A 20633-nucleotide genomic window follows, 5' to 3' on the forward strand; every position below is an offset into this window, starting at 1 on the left:
GCTATGCCCTATGAAGCTACTATGAAAAAAAAATTTATTGCAGGGAGTAAAAGCTAATAATTCAGGCTCAACATTCAGCAGATAGTCATAAACTGAGTTTATGATATCAGAATAATTTGATTAAAAAACTGATACAACATCCATTTTTTTCACATTCTTTTGAATTGCCTTCAGATAAGTTTAAAGAATACCTTCCTTAGTGGTCTTGTAGATTGGTATTGGCCCAGAGATCATGGGTCATTGGGTAACCTGCCTGAGGTTCAATGTGCTACAATTGTGCTAAAGTGTTCTTCTCCTCCTTGTTCATTTTGACCTGTGTATTGCATTTGACATTGTTGATCACACCATCCTCTTCCAATACCCCTTCTCTGTTGTCCAGCTGTGTAAGATCCTCTCCCCCCACCCCCCCCATGCTTATTTATCCTGCTATAGCCAAAGAATTACCTATGTCTCCATTCCTCCTACCACAACATTTCCACCCATACCTCTGGAGCTTCTCTGAGGCTTCTTCACCGTAACTAGACGGCAAGCCTGCTGGTGTGATGCTCAGAACTGAAAGAGCAGAAATTTCCTCTCGCTAAGTACTGGAAAGACTGAAGCCCTTATCTGATGTCCCCAGCCCAAACTTCAAGCAAGTTAGGGCTTTTCTCTTTGGAGCGAAGGAGGATGAGAGGTGACTTGATAGAGGTGCACAAGATGATAAGAGCCATAGATCGAGTGGACAGTCAGAGACTTTTTCCCAGGGCGACAATGGCTAACACAAGGCATAATTTTAAGGTGATTGGAGGAAGGTATAAGGGGGATGTCAGGGGTAAGTTTTTTTTACATAGAGAGTGGTGGGTGCACGGAACACACTGCCTGCAGAGGTTGTGGGGGCAGATACGTTAGGGACATTTAAGAGACTCATAGATAGACACATGAATGATAGAAAAATAGAGGGCTATGTGGGAGGGAAGGGTTAGATAAATCTGAGAACGTGATAAAATGTTGGCACAACATTGTGGGCCAAAGGGCCTGTGCTGTGCTGTAGTGTTCTATGTTCATCTTCATGCCTTTCCCTAGAAAATATCTGAAATTGAGCCAGATTATTTACAACAGTGTCATATTTAATCATGAGATAAACTTCAGATCATAAAGTCCCATCACTAAAATTGCCTACATCCACCTCTGAAACATCACCCTACTCAGCTCCGGCTCTGCTCGTACATGGGCTTGTTGATGACTCCCAATGCTTTCATCACCAGACTCTCTGCAACCTGAATTCATCCAAACCTCCAACTCGCAAGAAGTCCTGTTCATCTATAATTCCAATACTTGCTGACCTACACTGAATTCTAGCTAAGAAAAGCTTTGATTTTAAGATTGTCATCTATGCTTTCAGCCCCCTCCATGGCCTTGTGGTTCCCCATTTCTGTAGCATCCCCCAGCCTTAAAACGGTTTTTAACCTTTGCTGCTCCAATTCTGCTCTGTTCATTGCTCAGAGTTTCAGTCTCCCCACAACAAGCACTATGACTTCAGCTACCAAGGATTAACCTCAGGCTCAGGAAGTCCCTTCCTGAATACTTCTGCCTCTCTACCTCACTTTCAGCTTTTAAGGCTCATTTGACAACTTGGCTCAGAAGTAAAATCATGCTTCGTATTGTTCCTATATCATGTCTTAGACATTTTGCTGCATCAAATGCACTGTGTAATATAAGCTATTATAAATAAAATTAAAAAGTAATAATGGAACAAATTACAGTTGCTATGTCTGAGCCCTGCTAATTCTGAATTTATTGCAATTTTGAACAAAATTCTCTTTAAAAAGTTACAACGTGAAACTGAAATTCATTTTTAAGTGATGCTGCTCTGCGGAAGTAAATTATATTTAAAGTCGATGCTTTAATTTATAGGATTAGATCCAACACACCAACTGTTCGCTATATTAAAATGTATATCCTGATTATTTATATTCCTTTTACTACATTATTAGTGTTGAATATGATGTTATTAAAATTTAATCTATGTATGTACGTCTTGCGTGCCATTGCTAATTTTATTTTAGCGTATGTCAGAATTTATATAGATTTTTAGAACTTTTCTAGAATCATAAATTATGAACCTTTAAAACAGCAATTCAAGCAAATTGTGGAGGACCTTTATTTCATTTGTTGTTTATCCTGCACTTTTATCTCTTTGCCATACATGGTCCATCATAAATAGGAATATATTTCTTGAAGATCTGCAAATATCATGAAGCCATTTGCTTTTGTTTTTAAAAAAAATGTCTTCACAAGATCTATCACTCTGTATGAGAAGTTAATGATAATGGTTTCTTTGCTAACTAAATAGTCCAGCTGGCACAGTAAGATAAACTATTATTCTATCCTTAAACACAGCCAGTGTCTTGTTAAGTAGTCTTATGCCTGTATACTTTTACTGACATTTGTTGACAAATCTAGAATTATGACCAGCTCTGGATGTTTTATTGTCCAGGTAGTGAAGTTCCTGATTTCACTCACTTTAGCCAGAAAATAATGTGGTAAGTAAGTGGTAAAGAGTTTTCTTTCCCAGGACCATGTTTATTACAGAAGAAGTCAACAACTTTATTTGGTTTAGGAAAATGTCCCAATACAATACGCAAAGGGATAATCAGAAATAAATGACTGAAATGCCAAAGAAGATGGTGTAGAGGTGATCACAGCCTGGTCAAAGAGATGAGTTTTAAAGAGACTTCCAAGAGAGGACAAGGGAGTGGTTAGGTTCAAGAATGGAATTCTAGAGCATGGGATAAATATGTGGTTGAATGCACATATGATTCAATGATGGGCCAAGCATTGTGGCCAGGTGGATATGCAAAAGACCAGCTTTGAATGAATGAAAATTCTGGATTAATTGAAGGGCTGGGTGGGTGAGAAATGTGAGTAAAAGAATGAAGGACTGGAATAAGAGAATAAAAATTTTACGTCTGTGCTGTCGGTGGACTGAGAGACAATGCAGATCACCAACAGCAAGAATGATGGGTGCGTGGGACCTGTTGCAAGTTAGGGTAAAGCCAGCAGTGATTCAGGTGAGCTGAAATTTACTGAGTATATTGAGATATCAGCCAGAAGGACATTAGAAGAACAAAGGTATGGATGAAAATCTCATGAGGAAGTGTCAAAGGTAGACTTTGTGACAGGGACATTGTGGAGTCAAAAGCTTTGGCTCTAGGTATAACTGAGAGTTCCCTCCATGAAGTTATCAGATGCTCGGTCAGGGAGAGACTAAACGTGAGCCTTGCAATATGTCCCCAGGATCTGCAAATTATTCATCGTCTTATCCATGCTACGTAATGATATTAATTTGACAGAATATTCAGCACTGAATTAAATGGAAAGATACAACATTCATGGGGAACCAGGAAGACCATGTTGTACAGCAATTACTGTGAGCAGTTAGAAAAGACTTAGGTGTACAAAGAACTCATTTCCCAGTTCTTCCTTGGCTCTGCAACAGGCAGCAAATCTCCTCATTGATCATATTTTAAATCACAAAAATACTATTTGCTTTCCCCATTCAGTTACCCATAATCTCTGTAGTGAAGTGATTTGAAGACTTTTTCTCATGTTAGTTGTTTGCTGCTGAGAGGGGTATATTGAGTGCTTAAAGCTGAAGCATGTTCTGCTCTTACACTTTCTGTAATGTTGAACTGGGGTCAAGAGAAGTGTTGCAAAGCTTAACCCACGCACATTTAGACAACTACATGGAATTTGATTGACAGTCTGCTTTTAATTTTCAGTGCACTAAAAGTACTGATGAGAAATGACAATCTACTGGAGAGAAGAATGGCAGCCAACCAGAAAGCAAATGAAACCCAGGCTTCAAACTAATATAAGATAGATGGGTCATCTTGCTTCAATTGATATGGATAACATTGGGCCAAACCAGTTGCATCAGGCTGCACTTTTGGCTGCATTACAAAAACTTTTGGCACGGCAGTCGTTCCAAAAGTGCTTCATAAAACAGTATCAATGTATTCTATAATGGAACCCAAAAAATCCAGAAAAGGGTTTGAGGAATAAACATTGATTGCAACACATCACACAAGAATAGCATGCAACTTACTACAATCATTTTGTAAATCATCACCAGATCATATAGTTCCTCCCACTTCCTATTCCCCCCCCCCCCAACCCCCCCCCCCCCCCCCCAACACCTCATATCACTGTAAGGGAATCAGTACTGTTGCTTTAGCTCTGCTTTGAATTCCATTCTTCTAGATCTTTATTTGAGTCATTGAGCACCATAGCAAAGAAGTTCAAATGAATCAGTCCAAGACTTTGGTTTGGACACAAATTGAGCAATACGTGCAGTTTCAGGTACCTCTGTTATGAAAAGGATGTATAAATCATAGTTAAGCTAATAACTAGCATCCACTAGGATGACAGGAATATTCGGATATAGTACATGGATAGATTTCATAAGCCCGAATAAACTCTCTGGAGCCAAAGGGCAATGTGAGGATCCAATGGTAAAGGATTAGTTGTGCTGGTCAGTGAATTTGTAGCAAAGGACAAAAGCAATATGCCTAACACATAGTCATTGGTAAAAGAAGTGTAAATCATCATAGATGAGTCACTGCAGGTCTGAGCTTGGTAGGAATATCACCTGTGGAGTGCAGACAGATGAGCATAATTGTAATGTTGCCAGTAATATATTTCATTATCTTTCTATGTAACTGTATACAATAAAACAGTAGATAGTGAGTTGAACAAAAAGAGGCTGTGCTCAAGAAGGGTGTATATTTTCTCATATGGAGGGAAGGTGTAGCCTTGAACTCATCAGGCCAAATTACCTATTTATCTTTTTAGATTAGACCTTTTGGGAAAAAGGGAGAGATTCGTTTTTTTTCTAAGAAAGTTCTGTTTCTCTCTGGGAGATTAACCAGTGTTGGATTGTTCATGGTGATGTAGGTTTGCAAGGTTTCAGCAGGATACTTACCAATATTGTACTAACTCTCCTCCTTCTTTCTGTCACTTAGGCTATGCTCGCTTCTGGACCACAATTGCTGAAAAAGAAATAAAGAAGATTGAAGAACAGGATGTTGTTCTACCATGTCAGCATAGGTTTGGTCATTTAGTTACAAAGAACCTGGATATTGAGTGGCTTTTACAAGACTCTGAACCAAATCAGAAAGTGGTGAGCATTTCCTTAGCAGATGGTTTACATTCCAAGTTAATAGAACATTTCAGTACAGTACAGGCGCTTCGGCCCACGATGTTGTGCCGACATTTTCTAAGATCTATCTAACCCTTCCCTCCCACATAGCCCCCTATTTTTCTATCATTCATGTGTCTATCTAAGAGTCTCTTAAATGTCCCTAATGTATCTGCCCCCACAATCTCTGCCAGCAGTGCGTTCCATGCACCCACCACTCTCTGTGTAAAAAAAAACTTACCTCTGACATCCCCCTTATATCTTCTTCCAATCACCTTAAAATTATGTCCCCTCATGTTAGCCATTGTTGGGATGGGAAAAAGTCTCTGAATGTCCATACCATCTATGTCTCTTATCATCTTGTACACCTCTATCAAATCGCCTCTCATCCTCCTTCTCTCCAATGAGAAAAGCCCTAGTTTACTCAACCTAATCCTGCTAAGACATGCTCTCCAATCCAGGCAGCATCCTGCTAAGTCTCCTCTGCATCCTCTCTAAAGCTTCCACATCCTTCCTATAATGAAGTGACCAGAATTGAACACAATTCTCCAAGTGAGGTCTAACCAGAGTTCTATTCAGCTGCAACATCATCTCGCGGCTCTTGAACTCAATACCCCCACTAATGAAGGCCAACACTCCATACGCCTTCTTAACAACCCTATTGACCTGTGCGGCAACCTTGAGGGATCTATGGACATGGACCCCAAGATCCCTCTGTTCCTCCACACTGCTAAGAGTCCTGCCATTAACCTTGAATTCCGCCTTCAAAGTCGATATCCTGAAGTGCATCACTTCACACTTATCCGGGTTGAACTCCATCTGCCACTTCTCAGCCCAGGTCTGCATTCTATCAATATCCTGTTGTAATCTATAGCAACCTTCTACACTATCCACAACACCACCAACCTTTGTATCATCAGCAAACTTACTAACCCACCCTTCCACATCCTCATCCAAGTCATTTATAAAAACCACAAAGAGTGTAAATTGTGTTAATCTTTCTTAAAATGGCTACATTGCATTGTAATTCACTTTAGTTTCATAACTGTTTCATCTTAACTCTATTCTGCAAATTTTTAAAAAAATGAAACCCATTTCATAATTCTGTCTCTTACCCAAGATCCATAAACAGGACTGTCCAGGTAGGTCCATTGTTTCTGCCTGCTCTTGCCCCACTGAACTTATCTTCTCATACCTCAACTCCATCCTGTCTCCCCTTGTCCAGTCCCTTCCCACCTACATCTGGGACATCTTGTATAGCCTCCACCATTTGAACAACTTGTGAATCCCTGGCCCCACCACCTCATCTTCACTATGGATGTCCAGTTTTTACAGACCTCCATCCCCCATCAGGAAGATCCAACCAGTTCCCCTCCACCAACACTCATCTGCCTGGCAGAACTTGTTCTTACCCTGAACAATTTCTCTTTTGACTCATCTCACTTCCTCTGTTACACTGATGACTGCATTGGTGCTGCTTCTTGCACTCATGCAGAACTCACCAATTTTATCACCTTTGCCACCAACTTCCACCCTGCTCTCATATTCACGTATACCATTTCTGACTCTTACCAAGACATTCCATAAATGTTGTTTGATGCAAGAAGTTCCTCACTTGTGAAGGATTAGAAGAGATTTTTCCTGGAATAAAGCGCTGAATAATCTAAACTGGCAAGGAACTAATAACTTAAGCATTTGGACAAACTTCCGTATGGCTTTTATTGATGCCTGCTCATTTACATAATAGTGCTTTTGAAGGCTGTGGTGCCAGTTCTGTAAGTGATCAGATCCTAATTATTCCATATATGTATGGCCCAAACCATTTTCTGTTTAAAGTTACTACAGATCCTATATGTTCTATATACTGATGAAATTCTACATTTCCAAATCAACTGCTGCAAAAATCATGGGAATGGTAACGATTTGCTTCAATGCAGTTGTGTGAACATGTCCAGAGAATGGATTATGGTTGCGAGGAAGGTTATGAAAATGGTTACGAATGTTCTGTCGTTTTGACTCCACAGCTAGGGAGAATGTTGTCGTCAATCTTTCTTCCATTTGTTTCCTCTCTCTGCCTTGTAGTTAATCATGTTAGTTAATGCAAATGTAAACTTGTATTCCTAGCTGCAGTGATAGAATATGTTAACGTTTAAATAGTCTGTAGCACTGCATGTCTTTAATAAACAAAGATAGCACACCTGCACCCTAAATGTCAAGTTTGACAGCTGCATTCCATTTACTCAATGACTGGAAAAGTGATCTGCATTCAGGCTTGTGACAACGTTACTTCAAATGGTTTGATTGACCTGTCGTTTTCCTTTTCTTTCACGTGGCGTTTGGTTGAGATCTAAACTTCACACAATAGCCCCCCTTTAGCTGGGACTGATACCTTTTTTTGGGGAAGGAGATCTGCGAGGTATGGTGTACCAGTGTTCTTCCATATCACACCCTGCAGGACCTCTGCACCCTGCAGACTACATTCACCCATTTGAAGATCTTTCTAGCACATGGCAGGTAACAATTTGAACATTCCCTTTTAGGACATCACAAAAAACTTTTAAACTAATGAAGTACTTCTGAAATGTTATGTAGGAAATATGATAGCCAATTTGCACACAGCAAGTTTGCACAAAATGTAACGTGATAGCATTGTTCATTGTATTAATCAGCACACCTAGGACCTCTCTTGGGTCTTGGATAAGGTACTGATTTCTAATAGAATAACATAGAATGTACAACATCTGTGACAGTGATTTACATAACATTCTTGTCACTCTTCTTCATCTCACCCTTTCAGCATGACTTTGTATTCCATTCTACCTTATGTATTTAGCCAACTTCCATTGCTTTGATATTTGTTCAGGTTCTTGAAGGGACCACCTGACTTGTATTTTAATGATTTGCATTATTAAGACATTTGATGCTAATTTAGGAAAAGAAAAATTATTCAATGCCACTTAGTCTTTAATCCTCCATGAATACTGGGTCAAATTATGCTGCTGTTTCACATTAATCTTTCACATAGAACCATAGAACATTATTTCATCTGTATTGAATATTGATTTATAACCTCATCCTATTACTGCAATTTTTGGGCTACCAATGATGGAATCTCGCCATTTATCTGCTTCTGCTCGTCATATGATCGCCTTTGTCACATTAATGGCCAAGCGATCCATTTTGTCCAAATGGAAGGATCCAATACCTCCCACCACTTTTTAGTGGTTCTCTCAAACTATAGCGTGTTTAAACTTAGAAAAAAATAGGGGTGGTACAGTTGATCCTTCACTTAAATTTGAGGAATTTTGAAGTCTATTTATTCAATATTTCCATATGATATAAGCAGACCTTTTTCAGATCCTTTTCAATAACCCTTGAATACAGAGGAGCGGAGTTGACGACATAATTTTTGTTTAATTGAAGAAATATCAGTCCATTTTTTTTTGAAGTTTTTGTTTTCTTTTGGTTTATTATTAATTTTTTTAATTTAGGGGTTCTTTTCTCATATAATTAAATCTCTTTTCAATTTTCCTTTTGTATTATGTTCACATAATAAGAGAGCGGGATGTCTAGATCACTTTTTTTACTCCTTGTGCTTATATATATTAACTGTTATGATTGTTATCCTGATCTCTTTGCACCATATGTATAATTACTCATGTTATATATATTATTTTGTACTAATTTGAAAATTAATAGAAAGGTTGAAAAAGAAAGAACCATAGAACAATACAGGCCCTTCGGCCCACCATGTTGCACTGCCCTTTAAGCCACACCTAAGACTAACTAACCCCTTCCTCCCACATATCCCCCTATTTTAAATTTCTCCATATGCTTATCTATCAATCTCTTGAACTTGACCAACGTATCAGCCTCCACCACCACCCCAGGCAGCGCATTCCATGCACCAACCACTCTCTGGGTGAAAAATCTCCCTCTGATGTCTCCCTTGAACTTCCCACCCATTACCTTAAAGCCATGCGCTCTTGTATTGAGCATTGGTGCCCTGGGAAAGAGGCACTAGCTCATGGAAACATGAATAATATTTAAACCAGTTAATTCAATTACAGTATAAAACAAAATAAAACTTAACCAAGAAAATTAAATACATCAAACTTTAGTAAATTATATGTACAAACAAGGTTAGATAGCGATGGCATCGTGGAAGCTATATGCAGTGTATGGTATTTTGTGAGGAGATGACTAATCCCAGGGATCACTTCAGCAATAAATCTCTGCAACTCGATGAACTTTGGCTCAGAGTTTATGGGCTGGAGCCTGAGGTACTGACATTGCAAGAAGAGGGAGAATTATCTGGACATTTTTAGTCACACTCCTGTTAGGTGGTGGTTTAGAATTCCTAAGTGGCCAGGGACAGGAAGAAGGGACTCTGACTCACGCAGATGGGAGGACCTCACTTGCAGAGGTGGAAGATCCTCAGCCATTGCCATTCTCCAAAATGTATATAGTCCTGCGTATAGCTGTGGATGAAAGAAAACACTGCAGGAACAATGGGGAAATGGACAATGGCACCATGGTAGAAGAGGTTATTCAGTTGGGAGGTATGTAAAGAAATACATTTGTCAGGGGATAACAAGTCAAAGTCTTGGTACTGTTCTCCATGTCCAGGACCAGGAGTCCAAAAGGTTGTGTTACCTGCCCATTGGCAGGGTTAAGGACATGGTTGGAGAAGAACTTGGAGAAGGAGGGATTGGATCAATTGCCATCCATGTGGGAACTAACAATTAAATTAGATCTGTGTTCTGCTGAAAGAGCCTGAGAGTTAGGCTGTGTATTACAAGGCAGTGCTTAATGTTTACTTTATTACCTAAGCCCATGCTATCATCAATGTGTGTACATCATCAGTGTTACTACCAGTATTCCTGAAAGAAAGCCAATGAAGTGTAAAAAAAAAGCAATTCATGGAAATATTCAGTGAGCAGATGGTCAAATTACGGATCATTTTCAGAGGTGTTAAATTTTCTGAATGCTTGAGTCAGTGGGATGTGGTTTTGAAAAGGCCACATTATAGCTTGAAACTTCCTGTGGTGAGGAAATATCAACATGAGCAACAAAGCATTCCCTGTGGCTTCCTTCCATCCATGAACACAGATCACTGCTGCAACTTCATGCAAAACCCACTTGTATTATGATTCATTTGTTCAATATCAGAATGCAGACGTCACATCAATTTACAAAGTGTCAGACATGAAGGAATTCAGATATTCCTACCACACTGCATAAATTTACTGACCAGACATGCAATATTTTCACATTCTGATCCATAGCAATTTTAACTAAAGACATTAGACTGTTATAACACATCAACAGAGGTTAAATAAAATGCTTTGAATTTGTCACTTTGAGAGCTGGTGATGGGTTATATGGCCTTCATTAATTACCATGAAACACAATGATGGTTGCAAGGGCAGGAGTTCCACTTACAAGTTTAATTCTTTATGAAATTGAATCACTTGCTCTTTATTTTATTCATCCAGTGAGATACTGCTGGTCATCTGCTTCAGGAAATATTTAGTGTCTCTTCCTTTTACGAAGTTTAGTTTTCTAGAGCTCCAGTGATCTTACATTTTCTGAATATCCTCAGTAATTTGGCTGTGAGGCTGACTAACCCTGCTTTTCATGTTTCACTAACCAGTCACCAGTCTACTTATCACATCCCTGATACCTTTACTGAGAACTATTAAGGAAAAACATTCCTCATTGGTTGCAGATACTAAATGTGGAATATAGCTGCACATTTTATGATGCTTTTGTGAATTGTTTCCATTGTGTGTTCAGCAATAGTGATTAGCTATTGTCTTATTCTGTTCGATTGTCCATGATATCTCATCTAGACAAGTATCATACTTCTATAACAGCTTTAAAAGATGCTAAAGATTACATTAGCTAACAAATATCTTTAGCAATTGGTAATCAATGAATGGCTGTCATAGTAATCACATAAGGAACTAATGACAAAGGGCATCACATTGGCCCATCTAGTAGAGCTGCTGCCTTGAAGCTCCAGCGACCTGGGTTCAATCCTGACCTCGGGTTCTGTCTATGTAGAGTTTGTATGTTCTCCCTGTGATTGCATGGATTTTTTCCCCAGGTGGTCTGGTTTTCTCCCACATGCCAAAGGTGTGCCAGTTGGTAGGTTAATTGGTGAACACAAGTCGCCCTTACTGCTTAAGTGAATAATAGAAACTGGGAGAAATTGATGGGGATGGGGGGGAGAATAAAATAGGTTTTGATCTATGATTAGTGTAGGTGACTCTATGGAATGAAAACCCTTTCATATATTTTGTTCTGGGTGAGAGGAGATGTAATTGGATAATGAGAGAGTTGCAACTTGGAACACTATAGGTAGTTGTCTAAATGTACCACATCCCCTACTGGATGATCGATGCCATTGTATCCTGAAGAATATCCAAGTAAGACCCAAAAACCTATAATGCCAAAAACCTCCATTGGGGTCTCATTTTATGTTTTTAATGTTGCTAATAGAGAGTGACCTAATTCTATTCTGATTGATTCACAGGTAATCACTTACTCATTGGGTTCTGTGTATGAGAACTTAAGTGCAAAGCAGAGAGGAAGAATCTCCTTTGCGGCAGATTACATGATGGGCGATGCTTCCATTAAAATTTCTTCCCTGCAGGCAACAGATTCTGGACTGTATACATGCAAAGTGAAGAATGCAGGAGAGTATGATTGGAAGCCTGCTATTAATCTTGTGGTTTTGGGTAAGCATCTGGGAAGATACCAATAAGATTATTTAACATATTTAATATTCATGTGTATTTTTGTGAGCCCAGTGTTCTCAAGATTTATGACAGATAACTGCCAAGTATTCTTAGTTTGTGTTTTGATCTGAATTATAATTCAGTAGGCTGTATTGAATTAGCTCACTATATAAAATACTTTTGAGCACATGCTTAAAATAACATAAAATCAGCCACACCCCATTTCCTGTTTATAAAACTTTACTTCCTATTATCATGCTTTTGTCATACTCAGGCATCAGCCTTTGGCATTATAAACTCTAATGTTCACATATATAATTAAAACAGCTCATGTTGTTGAGCTCTTCCATTAATTCTGGCACTGTGCTGTCTCAGCAGTGAGACTTTACATCTCCTTAGAGAAGATCTAAAACACCAATCAATTCAGCAGCTGTTTCTGAAATTGCCAAATATTTAAGATTCAAATAATATTGCAGTATTAAGTCAAGGGCTATATACACTGACAACACTGTTGCAAGGCAGAGTGGAGATTTTATTGGATAATTTTCCTGTCATTCGAGCTTGATGTTCACACTAGTGTAAGTGACTGAAATTGACTTTATGCACATAAATTATTTATAACTGAATCCATCCACTGTACTTTAAAACAAAATGAAAAAAATTATCTTGCTATTATTGGGAGAAGTTGCTGTAGTTTCTGTTCCTTCTGCTCTTTAAATATACTCTAAGTTTGTTTGCTGAACAACAGATTGTTTGCTGTGTCATCTATCCTCTGTATATAAAATCAGGACATCTATAATTCCATCTGTGTTCTAAAGTTGTGTATGCGTGCTAAATTGATTAGGCCATCCTCTAACTTCACTTTATCCAAAAACGACATTGGGTATTCATTCCTTGCACATATTGCCATTAGAATTTGATTAGTTGCATTGCATGTTTTCCCACAAAGTGTGCACTTTTAATAAGTGTCATGTTGATTTTCTTTCTGTTATATTTTCCCAGTCACATTAGACTGATGACATAGTAATATTATAAAGCACATATACCTTAGCTTACCATGCAAAATGCATTTGTTGATCACTTATTTTAAATAAGAATTAATATCAGATTCATCTTTCAGTTAGTGCATGTTGCTTATGGGCAGAAATGTATAATTAGCACTGGTAGAACGTACCTAAGGGCAACAGGATCAGAGCTTTCTAGCCACCATAAGAGTTCAGAAAGTCCATTTTAGTTAGATCCTGTATAGGAAAGATATCCTTTATTTAAAAGAAAATTAACTACACTACTTAAAGAACATTGGCCTAGAAATTGTTTGATTAGCTCTATTTTTAGGTGCTGGTCATGCAAAAGATTCCCCTAGCATCCATTTCCATTGTGAAATTGAACCAACCACTTGTGTATGCAATCCATGACCTTCTCCTGTCATCAGACAAGCATTTAATGACATTGCAATTTATGCAAATCCTATTTCCAGTCTTCCCGATATTAATTAGAGCTTAAAGGTGCAATCCATATCTGCCATGGAACTAGGCGCATATTATGACAGTTTGTTGCTTTATTTGCTATTCAAAGCTGCTATTCTACTGATATTGGGAAACATGACGGGGTGGTTTCAAAACCATGTGCAGGCGGTTCAGCCACCTTCCAAAGTTCACAGATTATGCTTAAAATAACAGTGAGTGTTTTCTCTAATAGTTAGCTGCTGAAATATTGACCACACAAAGCCTCAGTGGTGAAAATAAATAAAATTGAAATGCTTGAAACACTCAGCAGGCCAGGCAGCATCTGTAGGAAGAAGAATGGAGTTGTAGAAGGTGCTTCAATAGAGCTGAGAAGAGAGAAAAAGTTAGTTTTAAATTTCAGAGAGGGTGGGAGAGGGATAAATAGAACAAATAAAATGTGTCTGAGGTAATGGTTGCCATGGTGAAAAGCTGCTGATGAAGCTTTCTGTTTGGTAATTGATGATGAGCTTATCATTGTCACATGTGCCGAGGTACAGTGAAAAACTTTGTTTTACATGCCATCCGTACAGATCATTTCATCACACCAGTACATTGAGGTAGTACAAGGGAAAAGCAATAGCAATGCAGAATATAGTGTTATAGAGAAAGTGCAGTGCAGGCAGACAATTAGGTGGAAGGCCATGATCAGGTAGGTTGTGAGGTCAAGAGTCCATCTAGGTTAATGAAAGTAGTCAGAGTGAGAGAGAGGGAGAGCAAGAGTGAGAGGGAGACTGTGAGTGAGAGAAAACAGACAAAGTAACATGTAGGAACTGTGAAATGTAGCTGTGAAGTCAGAGGTGTAGGAAATGCCCAGTGGATCAGGCAGTATCAATGGAAAGAGAGAAACCAAATTAATATTATAGATGGATGACCTAGAACTGAGTTGGCCATTGCTGAGCAGAGAAAGGGATTTGTTTGAAATTGTTCAATTCAATATTGAGTCTGAAAGGCTGTGAAGTACCCAGACAAAAGTCAAGGTGTTTTTCCTCAAATTTATATTGGACCTTGTAAGAATAGTGCAAGAAAGCAGAGACAGGTCGGTCAACTTACGAATGGAGATAAACCTGAGTTTATCCAGCACTTTGGTTTTATTTTACCTCAGCAGTGATACCACTGGCAGCTCTCCATTACTGCAGTTGTCATCACAGCCATAAATAGAAACAGAAATGCTGGAAAAACTCAGCAGACCAGGCAGCATCTGTGCAAATAGAAACAGTTAATGTTTCAGGTTGAAGACCTTTCTTCAGAACCAAAAAGTAGCAGGGATAAACCGGGTAGTTACAGACTGATGAGTCTAACATCAATAGTAGGGAATTTACTGGAAAAAAATCTGAGGGACAGGATAAATCTGCACTTAGAGAGGCAGGGATAAATCAGGGATAGTCAGCATAACTTTCTTAAGGGGAGATCCTGTCTAACTGATTTGATTGAATTTTTCCAGGAGGTGAATCATTGTGACGATGAGGGCAGTGTTGTTGATGTAGTCTATATGTTCATTAGTAAGACCTTTTGACAAAGTCCCACATGGGAGACTGGTCCAAAAGCTCATGGGATCCAGGGCATTTTGGCAAATTGGACCTACAATTAGCTTGTTAATAGGTGCAAAGAGTGATGGTCAAAGATAGTTTTTGGTACAGGAAGCCTGTTACCAGTGCCAGTGGTGTATAATGGGTGCTGCAGGGATTGGTGGTGGGACCCTTGCTGTTAGTTGTACACATTAATGATCTGGATGTGAATGTAGGAGATATGATAAGTAAGTCTGCAGATGAGTTGGTAGTAAAGAGGGTAGTCAGTGGCTACAGAACAATATTGAACATTTGGTCACATGGGCAGAGAAATGGCGGATGCAATTTAATCCTGAAAAATGTGGTGATCCATTTTGGGAGGACTAATAAGGCTCGGATATGTATATGAATGGTAGGACACTGGGAAATACTGAGGAGCAGAGGAACCTTGGTGTACATGTCCAAGGATGCCTGAAGGCACCAGTACAGGTAGATTAGGTGGTTAATAAGGTATACAGGATACTTACCTTCATTCACCATAATATAGCATAATAGAGCAACTATACGTATAAATGTTAGTTAGGTCATAACAGGACTACGGTGTGTGGTTCTGATTGCCACATTATGGGAAGGATGTAGGGGTGCAGAGGAGACTCACCAAGACATTGCCCAGGACCTAGACTATGAGGAGAGTCTAGATAGGCTGTGTTTGTCTTCCTTGGAACAGAGAAGGCTGAAGGGTGACCTGATTGAGTTGTACAAAATTACAAGGGACATAGATGGGGTAATTTGAGAGATATATTTACCTTTAGCACAGCTGTAAGAACCAGGAGGTGTAGGTTTATGGTAAGGGATAGGAGATCTGGGATATGAGGAAGAAATTATTTGTTCATGCAGAGGGTGGTTGATATCTGGAACACATTGGCTGAAGGGATGGTAAGGGCAGGTAGTCTCACAAAATTTAAGAAGCATTTAGTACCTGAAACACCACCACGAGCTCAGGACTGGAAAATGGGATTAGCAACGATGAGGTAGCTGATGGCTGACATGGACACAATGGGCCAAAGGGCCTGGTTCTGTGCTGCATTACTCTGTGCAGAAGTGAGTTCCTGTGTGCCATGCGGCTGCTCCTGAAGGAGAGCAATTTGCTCAAGTGTGGCATTTCTTTGCTTGAGGAGAAGAGCAGGCTGCTGAATTGAAGCTTCCCTTTGTTTCCAGAGAACCAGGTGCTGCCCATGAATTGCATCCCTGTGTCCATAGAAAGTAGCAACTAACTCAGAGAGAGCATCTTACTGCTCAACGAGAAAAGTGATTGTAGAGTAAGTACCCTTGTGGAGAATGAAACACAGAAAGCCCTAAAAGTGTGTCTGTTTTTTTTTGATATTCTTAGAGTCCTCACATGCACACAATGACACACACATGATCAAATATGTCACATAACAACTTGTATATACTACAAGGATCTCCTCAATAAGGACATTAGACTGCTCCTGGGTGGTACCTGGCTATACCTTTAGCTTCAAACAGCTCATGTGTGGCAGAGATTAGACTTCTTCCAGATCATGGTGAGATGACATAAAAGCAGCAAGACTTTATTGGCACCTATATGTGTCTATGACATGCATGCCTCCAAAAATGGTCTGCTCTTTCCTCGTGGTGTCAGTCTCCAGGTGGTGCTGTAGGATGTCAGGTGCAATGACCCAGTGTGGTGGTCTTCAGTATCATCTTCAAGCTCCTGTCCATCGTCCTCCTCTTCTTCCAGTCTTGTCTCTTGCTCCCTTGCTTTTTTTCCTCATGTTCTTCAGAGAGTTGTCTCTCCTGATACACTGCAAAGACAAAACACTAGACTCATTGCTTGTGCATTCTTATTCTTGGAGGAGACAACTCGAGTACTTTGTGCCATACACTTCTAATGTTGGCCCTGGCTGTTCTCCTGAGCAACTTTCTCTCTCATTCTTGGCACTCAAGACCGCCCCACCCCCCCCCCCCCCCCCCCCCCCACTTCTGACATCAATGTACTAATTTGGACTTCTGAGACCCACTAAGTAATATTTTGAGCTTGCTTTCTCTTTGCATGTGTTCTCTCCTCCATGGCAGCCATGATATGTGTTGTTGCCATGTGAATGCCATGGGGTATGTGCATTTAAGGACGGATGCCGCTCTTGTATTACTGTGCAGGAAACTGGTGTCTGTAATCTCAAGAACCTGTTTTAGCGCTTCTTTCTGGGTGTAACCAATCTTGCTGCTGTTTCAAATGCCTTTTTTGCCGATTTCACATTTTTTTAACAGTTGACAGTGAATGTAATATTGATTTATTGTATCAAAAATAGGTGAAAATCATTTTTAAGCTAAATGTATTTTGCTGCTGTGATGGTGCATCAATGAGCAAACTGGCTTTCTTCATTTCAGGCCACTATGTGTAATTGTTGTGCCTTCCTTACGTCAGTTGTAGTTCAGGCAGATTTCTTTCTTGTGTGTAGGGTAGATGACATCAGTAAGTTCTGTTTTTCCATGAATGTGTTATATTAAAATGATAATTTTATCTCATTCCAAAATGACTGTCATATGAGACCTTAAACCAATGCCCCATCTGTCTTATTAGATGAACATAACAGATCCTCTGACAGTAATCAAAGAATAGCAAGGGACTTCTGCCTCATATCCTGACCAATATTTATCCCTTAACCACCTTCAGTAGAAACAAATTACTTAGTCATTATCTCATTGCTGTTTAGTGGACCATGCTCAGATAAAATCTGCTCCCAAGTCACCTACATTTTCTTCAGTGACTGCATAACAAAATAAATAAAAGTACCTAAATGGCCGTTGAGCACCTGGAAACATCCAGAGTTCATGAAAAGTTTGATTTAAATACAAGGAACCAATTTTCCTTGATTACAGAAGATTCTTGCCAAAAAAAATCAAGGACACAATGTCAAAATGGAGTAAGTGGAATAGTAAGTTCATCTACTGGCTGAGTGATCGATTTTATTCTATTTAAATACTTATTTGTGGCACAGCTAGTAGAGCTGCTGTCTCACAAAACAAGAGACCTGGGTTCAATCCTGACCTTGGGTTCTGTCTGTGGGGAGTTTGCATGTTCTTGTGACTGTATGGGTTACCTCTGGATGCTGTGGTTTCTACCACATGTAGTAATGACAGAACATCATATACCACTTGGAGCAAAATTCTGGATGTGGGATACAACATGTTGCCGCTGTTCTGCAGCATATTTAGTATTTTTGACTGAGAATGAATTTCTTGACTACTGCAATTGCACAACAGTATCTTTCCCTGGAGTGCCACCTGCTGTACATTTAGAAGAAATAACCTAAGCATTTGTTTCCTATCTCCTCCTCTCTGGGATGAACTTGTACTTTATCAGGTGATGCCAGATAAATTTGGGGATCTTTCCATTAAAAGACTAACATGCAATTCAAGCAAGGTACTCAAAAATGTCAGTCAATCTTCACAGTTCCCATCTGATGACAAGTCAGTAAGTAGGAGCTTTAGACTAAGCTAATCAAAGAAAACAGGGAGGTTTTCATTTCTGGAAAAGGTTGTGGCAAGATAGTCTGAGCAAAAATAGTGGTTGAAGTAGAATCCAGGAGTGAGTATTAACTTAAAGACAAATTGATTAGTGAGTGAGCTTTTAAAACTTCAAAAATCTCAAATCTAATGACAGTCCAACCAGTCCAGGTTTCAAAGAGATGGGAAAAGGAGCAAACAGCTAAATCTCTCCTTGGAAGGCAGGTTGTTCAATTAAATAAATCGATGGGATTGGGAATCTCAGATTTATCCTGCTCCTCCTGTTATCCCAGGCATCAGGAAAAAAGTAGGTGAAGGAGGTTTAGGAACAGCACACAAAGGATGTAAGAACAATTTGTAGGCCAGGAGGAGCTGCAAGGCACCCCCACCCTCCACCTAACCACACAACCCAAACTTGCTTGCTTTTCAGCAAACTGCTGAAAATGACACTGCTTTCCAATAAAACCCTGACTACTTCCTCACATCAGCACTGCCCATGCAAAGCCTACATGATCTGAGATTGATTTCTTCTAATACTCCCTGTGGAAATGTTGAAGGTGCCTCATATGGGGCTAGGGCTTGTTCTGGTGTATTCCTTACCTGGCTGAAAGGTACGTCTGTCAATCAGGCAGACTTCCAGGGAGGGATTCTGGTCAAAAAAGATTCACACTGTGGAGTCAAAACCCCACTGCATGAAAGGGAGGATTTCCAACCAGAAATTCTGCCACCTTCATTAGGTCAGAGTGCAAAACAGGTTTTATGATAGAAGTGATTAAGTATTTTAGAAAGTTTAAAAGGGTCTGACGAAAAGGCAGTTGTTGGTTACTATGTACCTTGCATTGAGCTCATAGATTGTATGTTACTAGATGAGTGTGTCACTAAGGAATAGTCATAACTCACTCATCAAGCAACATATGGCAGTGGCACATCTAACTAAACAAATGAAACAAGCTGTTTTGTTTTCAAATACAGCCCCTTTTATCATCAATGCTCTTTTGCTGTCAAAAACATCTTCTGCTCCCTTCTGCTCCTATATTTACTTGGGATACTAAATTTACTTATATTTACTTAGCTACTAAAATTTAATAGCTGTTGTATGAACCCCTGAAACACAGGTAAGCCTGCACAATAGTAATACATTTGAATCTGTTAACTATAACAGAGAGAGTTAAGAACTGCTCTAAAATGCACCATGCTGATTTAAAAAGTATAACCTCAACCAAATATCTTTTCTTCTGCATCAGTCAGACCTTCTAAACCCAAGTGCTGGACCCAAGGGCAGTTATTGCAAGGAAATGACGTCAAACTTCAGTGTAGATCAGAGAAAGGCACTGAACCTATCCTCTACAGGTGGGAACGTCTTTTGGATGCAGAAGGACAGAAGGCCAAATTTCAAACCCGTTCACACATAGGTTGGTGATTAAAATTTTACAGAAGACTGGAATGTATTCCATTGCCATGCAGATTTTGCTTTTTCACTAGAGATGCATTGCTTATTCTCATGTCTGTACTCAAAAAAGAATTTGTGTAGCTAAAACAAACTATGAACCATTGAAAAAAATTGGCCAGCATCTGATATGAGAACAGATAACTTAATGTTTCAAGTTAGTCCTTTTGTCAGTTTAATATATAAGTCAGATGGAAGGTTTTTTGTTGAATGAAAAAATGTATATGAGCAATATAACTGTAATTGCCAGATGTCTTACCACAGCGAAGAGAAAACTCTCCCTGCATGTTGCATCCTTTTAATTTTCCACAGCTTCACCCTTTTTGAATGTTACCTTATTGAGGATGATATTAGAAGTCTCAGCTAACCCGAGATTAGAATTGTCTGCCATAGTTTCAATCAACTGAAATGTTTTGAGAGACAGTTTATCTGCAGTTACAACTCAGTTGTGATACTGACTTTATGGGTACCTTAGCACCTGCAAGTGGAGCAAACAAAATGGAGCCAAACATGCACTTACTTCCTCCTTGAACTAATATAAACACTGGGTCCAGAGTCGGTACCTGCAGTCAGCCACAGTGTAGGATGTAAATAGATCAGAAAGGTCAAATACACAATTCCCCTGGTTGTAAGATCCTATTCTCCACTGTGCCATCAAAGGCAGCACAGAGTGAATGCTAAGAACTTTCACAAAAGAGAGTTGGAAATTCACACAGGTTCTTA

At 39.3% G+C, this 20633-nt stretch overlaps 1 protein-coding gene across 1 annotated transcript in view; it reads left to right on the forward strand.

Annotated features, from left to right (window-relative positions):
• The window catches only part of LOC127583745 (CXADR-like membrane protein), an 89724-nt gene that overhangs the window by 54390 nt on the left and 14701 nt on the right, over positions 1-20633 (forward strand). The window contains exons 2-4 of the mRNA XM_052040044.1: positions 5004-5161; positions 11721-11925; positions 19708-19875. Coding sequence (XP_051896004.1) covers positions 5004-5161; positions 11721-11925; positions 19708-19875 — 531 coding nt within the window. The remainder of the gene's footprint in view (positions 1-5003; positions 5162-11720; positions 11926-19707; positions 19876-20633) is intronic.

The sequence above is a fragment of the Pristis pectinata genome, chromosome 27 (genome assembly GCF_009764475.1).
Source record: "Pristis pectinata isolate sPriPec2 chromosome 27, sPriPec2.1.pri, whole genome shotgun sequence".
Classification (NCBI taxonomy): Eukaryota; Metazoa; Chordata; class Chondrichthyes; order Rhinopristiformes; family Pristidae; genus Pristis; species Pristis pectinata.